This window comes from Rutidosis leptorrhynchoides, chromosome 1 (assembly GCF_046630445.1).
Source record: "Rutidosis leptorrhynchoides isolate AG116_Rl617_1_P2 chromosome 1, CSIRO_AGI_Rlap_v1, whole genome shotgun sequence".
Classification (NCBI taxonomy): domain Eukaryota; kingdom Viridiplantae; phylum Streptophyta; class Magnoliopsida; order Asterales; family Asteraceae; genus Rutidosis; species Rutidosis leptorrhynchoides.
The window spans coordinates 553,881,229-553,887,799 of NC_092333.1; the positions used below are offsets into that span (position 1 = coordinate 553,881,229).

A 6,571-nucleotide genomic window follows, 5' to 3' on the forward strand; every position below is an offset into this window, starting at 1 on the left:
CAAACATTCAAACACGCAAATTTACTGCCAAACACCGTGTGGCATTTCCGTTATTTCCTGTCATCTTCGCGGGAAAAATAATTCATAATACTCCGTTACAAATAACGCCGTCAATAAACCCCCCTTCTTTCTTCCATTTACGATCGGAAACTCATATTCATTTCACCTTCGTCTTCTATTAATTAATCTTCAATCATCGTACTCACCGTCACGTGCCCCCGTTTCTGATCAATCTTCTAACGGCGGTGCTAGGTTTTACAGTTACCAGAGAACGATTAAACTAGCTAGGTTACTATGGGACAACAGTCATTGATCTACAGTTTTGTTGCTAGAGGTACGTTGATTCTATCGGAATACACGGAATTTAACGGTAATTTCACCAGCATCTCTGTTCAATGTCTCCAGAAACTTCCTGCTACTAATAACAAGTTTACGTACAACCGTGATGGTCATACTTTTAACTACCTTGTTGAAGATGGATTCAGTGAGTCTGATTTGTCTAATTTTGCTAAAGTTTCATTCCATGTTTTACACAAATTAATTCAAAATTATAAAATTCATATTTAGCTAAATCATCTTTTGTTACTTGGTTTTTGAATCACATTTTGACTAAAATCATCTTTTTTGTGTAGCATATTGTGTTGTATCTGTTGAATCCATCGGCAGACAAGTTCCAATTGCTTTCCTCGAGCGCATCAAGGAGGACTTCACCAATAAATATGGCGGTGGAAAAGCTGCAACAGCTACTGCCAACAGTCTGAACAAAGAATTCGGGTATTCGATCTCGCTCTCTATTTGAATTGTCATCAACTATCATATATATATATATCAACTGTTAGGTTTTACTTCTTTTTGTATTTGCACTCACTATTTTTATATTTATTGTGTTAATATAAGTTCCAAGCTGAAGGAAGAGATGCAGTATTGTGTGGACCATCAAGAAGAGATCAGTAAGCTTTCGAAGGTGAAAGCTCAGGTTTCAGAAGTCAAAGAGGAGATGCTGAAAAACATTGAGAAGGTAAAACCTAATTGCTGATTTGGTCAAATTATGTACGTAAAATGCAGATCTCATGGCGAAAATTGGCATAAGTTTATAGACCTGTGTAATTTAATATGCTCTGTAATTATGCACTATAGGCTTTTGATCGCGGTATAAAGATTGATAATTTGGTAGATAAAACGGAGAACCTTCGCTTCCAGGTCAGTGAATGCTTCCTTGAGTTATCTATATAAACTGTGAGCTTAAATGTGAGTGTTATTTAAGCTGCCCCAAATAAACAAATATGTACAAGTATATAATTACTAAGATCGATACTATAGTATCAAGAATATGAAGACCCGTCTTAACACAAATAAGTAAAATGCAAATTTTGAGACAATTAACAGTTCAAAACAACCAATATAATCCAATGTGAGTCGAAAGAAATAAGAGTTTAAATCCATATGGTCCATGTATTGGTTATTTGGTTAATTATGTGGCAACATGAAGGATGAATATGGTTTGAATGATTTGTTGCAGGCACAAGATTTTCACAAGGTGGGGACTCAGATCAGAAGGAAAATGTGGTTGAAGAATATGAAGATAAAGTTAATTGTTCTCGGAATCATTATCGCCTTGATTCTTATAATAGTTCTGTCAGCTTGCGGCGGCTTCAATTGCGGCAAGTGAAGCCCATTCGTTAATTAGAAAAACATATCCGTTAATTACCTACGTTGTTTTCTTCTTCTTTTTTTTTGTAATATATCTCTGTTGTTTTTGCCTGTGTGAGTCTGAGCTACAAAAAAAAGCTATTGTTAATGGTGTTTGTATAGCTTGTATTTTTTATAGTAGGAATACTCTTATTGATCATTGTCTTGATTTATTCATTTATTTGCTGAGAACTGTTGTTTATAATAAGGAGTAGATTAGTTATATTTATATTCTCTGGTACTGTACTAGTTTTTTTATTTTTATTTTTATTTTTTATTTTATTTTTTTAACAACGTTACGGCACTTAACCACTCACGCGTTCATCTCCCGCAGTTACATAATCCGCCCCCGAAACCCGGTCCAATCCGAGGCCATGGGCGGTAAAACCCCCTCCCCCACTACCCCTGCAACGCGATGTGCGGAAGGCACCTTTGGGTGGAATTCAAGGGTAAAGGGGCAACCTTGTGTACAATGATGCACCCCACGGGTGTCGAAGTCCTGACCTTTCGTTAAGAGAGGAAGACACAACGATAAAGCAAAATGACAGCTATTCAAACTCTGAAGTTTGTTGAACTGGTAAAACAAAATGACTACTTTTTCACATACACAGCTGCCAATAGACAAATGGTTTCCATGAATTACAACATAGAAAGCCAATATGAGTAGGTAACAAAACAGACATTTGGGTTCACGCGTTCTTCATTATCCATATGTTCATGCGTGGTGAGTATTATGATGCATCGATTTCCATGTTGTCGATCAACCTCACTTTCCCAAACCATGCGGCAATACATACAACAACCCCGTTCTTTATCTCTTCAACTGCTTCTAGACTTTCTTGATCAACAATCTGCACACACACAGATAAAATAAATCCAAGTGTAGTATTATGGTCAAAGGCTCAAAACCTACCAACTAACTTAATGGGGATGGTTAAAACGTCGATTTGATGAATTTTAGTATCAATCTGAAAGGCTTATGTTGCTTTTATGACATTTAGGTGCATAGTTTCTATCAAATAAAGGTAAGATGTAAAGACTCTTAATGTCTCACCTCAACATAATCGATTTTTCCACCTGCGAATTCTATACATTCAATCACTGATCTCCTCAGTTCACTGCAAATGGTTTCGCCCTTTTTGGCAGCTGATTTAGCTTCGAATAAAGACCGGCTTATCGACAAAGCCTGCAAATTTTGGAAGAAATCAATTTATATAATCATAAAGCACGTCACAAGTTCATAACATTTTGCAGCCATAACATCTTTATCAAAGTCCAAAAATCAATAATTAAAGATTTTTGTAGACAAACACAATTCTTTTAGGACCAACTGATTTTATAAACTGATTGCACTTAGCTACTAACCATTATTTTCTAATTAATAACACAAAAAATGTCATCATTTACAGGACAAATCCGGAAACTGATGACCCACAAAACTGTCATGCTAACATTAATTTCATTTCATATGGGCCTGATAGTGAATTACTCCAAATTATTGGGACCACGGAATAAAATCATAAAATGATAAAAATGAATTTGGGTCAACCGAACCTGTTTCCTCTGTTGCGGTGATAGATGAACATTGCGGGAGCTCATCGCCAGGCCATCTTCATCTCGCATTAACTCAGAACCAATCACTTTAACATCAAAATCAAGATCACGAACCTAAAATAGATTGTTAATAAACGGGTCAAACTTTTGAAGAAGAGCATGATCATAACTATTAACAATTCAAGCTTCAAAACCATTATATTTTTTAGTTAGAATGTAACTATCCAAGCCACTCACATCTAAAGCACATATCTAACAACCATTCAGGGGGTATTTGGGTAATCTTATGTTCCCATCTTGTGAGTTAATTACAATTTGAAAAGGCAGATAAACTCAATTTTTAATAATTTAAATCAACTTTAAAATTTCAGATGTAAATAAACCATCAGTTGCAACTTATAAGCTCATAAGTTTAGCCTTTTCAAGTTTCAATAACGCGTTAACCGAACTCCAACAAACTCACCATTCGTTGAATGATCTTCCATTGCTGATAATCCTTCTTACCAAAAACCGCAACATCAGGTTCAACAATATTAAACAGCTTAGCAACAACACTAGCCACCCCTCTGAAAAACACAGGCCTACTCATCCCACACATACCTTTTTCAAGATTTTCGACCCGAACCCATGTCTCATGTCCAAATCCCACTTCACCCTCCAAACAAGATACAATCTTTTCATCTTTAAAATTCCTCCTCATTACACCAAATTCCCCATAATGATACAAATTTTGTGGATTGAAAACGACATCAACACCATTAGGTAATGACTTTAGTTTTTCAATATCACCCAATAAATCAGATGGGTATGTGGATAAATCTTCATTAACTGCAAACTGACCTGGGTTTACATAAATTGAAACAACTGTTAATTGGGTGTGTTTTTGGGATTCAGTGATTAAAGAAAGATGGCCTTGATGAAGGTAACCCATTGTTGGAACGAATCCAATTGTTTTGCCTTGTGATCTCATGGATCTTGACCAATTTCTCATTTCTTGTTTGTTTCTGATGATTTTTGGTTCTTTGATTGACATATTTTTTGATGGTTGAGAGGATTGTCGGGAATTTAGGGTTTGGTGGGATTTGGGGAGATGAAACCTCTGGTGGCGGCTAGAATGAGAAAGTTAAAATCGGTTGAAAATGGCGGGCGGCGTGATCTTTCATTTGATGTTGATGGATAATTATTTATTCTTTATATTTTATATATCATCCTTCATCATTTAATCAACATATTTAATCATTTTTATTGAATTAGTATTGTTTTTCCTTGTTTTTATCATTATTGTTTTTTATCCCATCTACTCTTATCTTATGCCTATCTTTAATTTCTTTGTTATTTTTTTATTAATGAAAAAAACTCCATCAGCCATTTAACACCTGAAATCATCATATATCATAAATCTTAAGGGTGCGTTTGTTTACCTCTTAATGAAATGATTCTGCGTTGAATATTGAACTATTCAACATTCAGTGCGTTTGTGTTTTGACCCTTGAATGACATACGGTGCTAAATGGTTGAGCATTCTCTTTTAACCATTAAGCACCAAAATTTTATGTAATATTTTCTTTAAATTATATCAATAACACTTATTATACAACTATATTATTTATTCATGTCAAAGGTTAATAAAGTAATTTTAAATCATTCACATTATTCGTTAAAAATGATCAAACACGTTATTGTAATTTAGAAGCAATATCATTCAGAACCTTTGAATAATGCAGATTATGAACCATTTAATATTTAATCATTCAGTTTTGTCAAACACACCCTTAATCTTTTACTACGTAACTCTATATGATTAAGAGAGGAAAAAGGAAAAAGGTAGAGGCTACTAGGGGTGTGCACCATTTAATTTCAAACCGAATAAACCGAATATCGAATCGAATCCAAACCAAAAAAAACCAAACCGATTTTTTTAAACGATTTTCGGATCGATCGAAACCGAAACCGAATTCGTAATTCGGTTTTTGGTTTGGTTTTTGGTTTTGAAAATTTTAAATTTGGTTAACCGAAAACCGAATTAAAAACCGAATTCAAATTAATAACATTTTAAAACATATTTATAATTATAATATTTACATATTATATATTTATATTATATTTGATGTATTATTACATTTTTGTTAAACAATAAACATGTTATATACCTTATATACTTAATTTAATTCCACAACCATTATTCCTAATTTATATGCAAGTTTATGCTTGTTAGGATTTTTATTTTTAGTGATTTTCGGTTTTAACCGAAACCAAACCGAAATCAAATTCGTTTTTTGGTTCGGTTTTGGTTATGTTTTTGATATTTAAATTTGGTTTCGGTTTGATTTTTGGTTTTGATTTTATAAGTTTCAAAATCGAAAAAACCGAACCGATGAACACCCCTAGAGGCTACTAAAAATAGGGATGGCAATTAATGTTCTATCCATAGACATCCACCAGATCTGATCTATTTATAATGAATATAGATAATGTAAACGGATGATTAACGGATATATGCACGAAATATATCCATTATCACCCGAAATACATCTATGTATACATATATACATACTAGGATATATGCATATACATCTATGTATTGATATACATATACAAATAACCTACAAATTCTTAAATTATTAACGAAAATAAGGGTTGTGATAGTCAAAATTATTAAATTGTTACTAACAATATTCAAAATTACATATTTAGATTACTTTAAACGTATATTTACTTATATTATAACATATTTTGCTCAAATAAATTTACAATCGACGACAATTTACAATTAAGAAATCAAAAACATAAAGATTTAATATTTACATTTGTTATAATCTATATTAAATTAATAAAGAAGTTGTTAGATTAATATTTCATTTAATATCCAACGGATATCCATTAACCCACATTATCTATCGGATATGGATATGGACGGATGAAATGAAATTAAATGGATATGGATATGGATATAGATGAGCAAAACTTAAATGAATATGAATGTGGATATGACATCATCCGATCCATATACGATCGATTGTCATCCCTAACTACAAGTAATTAACGACGTACCATGAGAAAACGTCCTGCTGAAAAATTTACATTGATTTTCTCTCAAATTAATCCAATATAAATATAAAGTGTTTGTATTACTTTATAATTTTTATCTTCTTAATTAATGTTATAATAATATATATATATAGTAGTATAGTATGGTATACTCCGTATTATTTAGTATGGCTAAAAATGATAGAGTAAAGACCAATTTCCTTTTAACATTATTCAAAATACAAATTTATTTACATGCTTTTACAATTTTACACTTTAACCGAACTTAATACAAATTTGA

At 32.6% G+C, this 6,571-nt stretch overlaps 2 protein-coding genes across 4 annotated transcripts; one reads left to right on the forward strand and one right to left on the reverse strand.

Moving 5' to 3' along the window:
• The first annotated feature begins 294 nt into the window (after window positions 1–294).
• On the forward strand, window positions 295–1,669 carry LOC139879957 (vesicle-associated membrane protein 722-like). 3 transcript variants are annotated; one of them, XM_071865455.1, is made up of 5 exons: window positions 295–502; window positions 627–774; window positions 898–1,018; window positions 1,138–1,200; window positions 1,520–1,669. In XM_071865455.1, exons 1-5 carry the CDS (start codon window positions 295–297, stop codon window positions 1,667–1,669), a joined length of 690 nt encoding a protein of 229 aa, XP_071721556.1. The 3 variants fall into 3 exon arrangements, with proteins under 3 accessions (XP_071721556.1, XP_071721557.1, XP_071721558.1); XM_071865456.1 differs by having other exon boundaries at window positions 295–484; window positions 633–774; XM_071865457.1 differs by having other exon boundaries at window positions 295–370; window positions 633–774.
• Window positions 1,670–2,238: 569 nt separating this feature from the next.
• Window positions 2,239–4,391, reverse strand: LOC139879993 (pantoate--beta-alanine ligase). Its single transcript, XM_071865458.1, has 4 exons — window positions 3,707–4,391; window positions 3,244–3,357; window positions 2,744–2,875; window positions 2,239–2,540 (listed from the first exon to the last, which is right to left on the reverse strand). The coding sequence occupies exons 1-4, from the start codon at window positions 4,274–4,276 to the stop codon at window positions 2,421–2,423; spliced, it is 936 nt and encodes a 311-aa protein (XP_071721559.1). The 5' UTR covers window positions 4,277–4,391; the 3' UTR covers window positions 2,239–2,420.
• Between the last annotated feature and the right edge of the window lie 2,180 nt (window positions 4,392–6,571).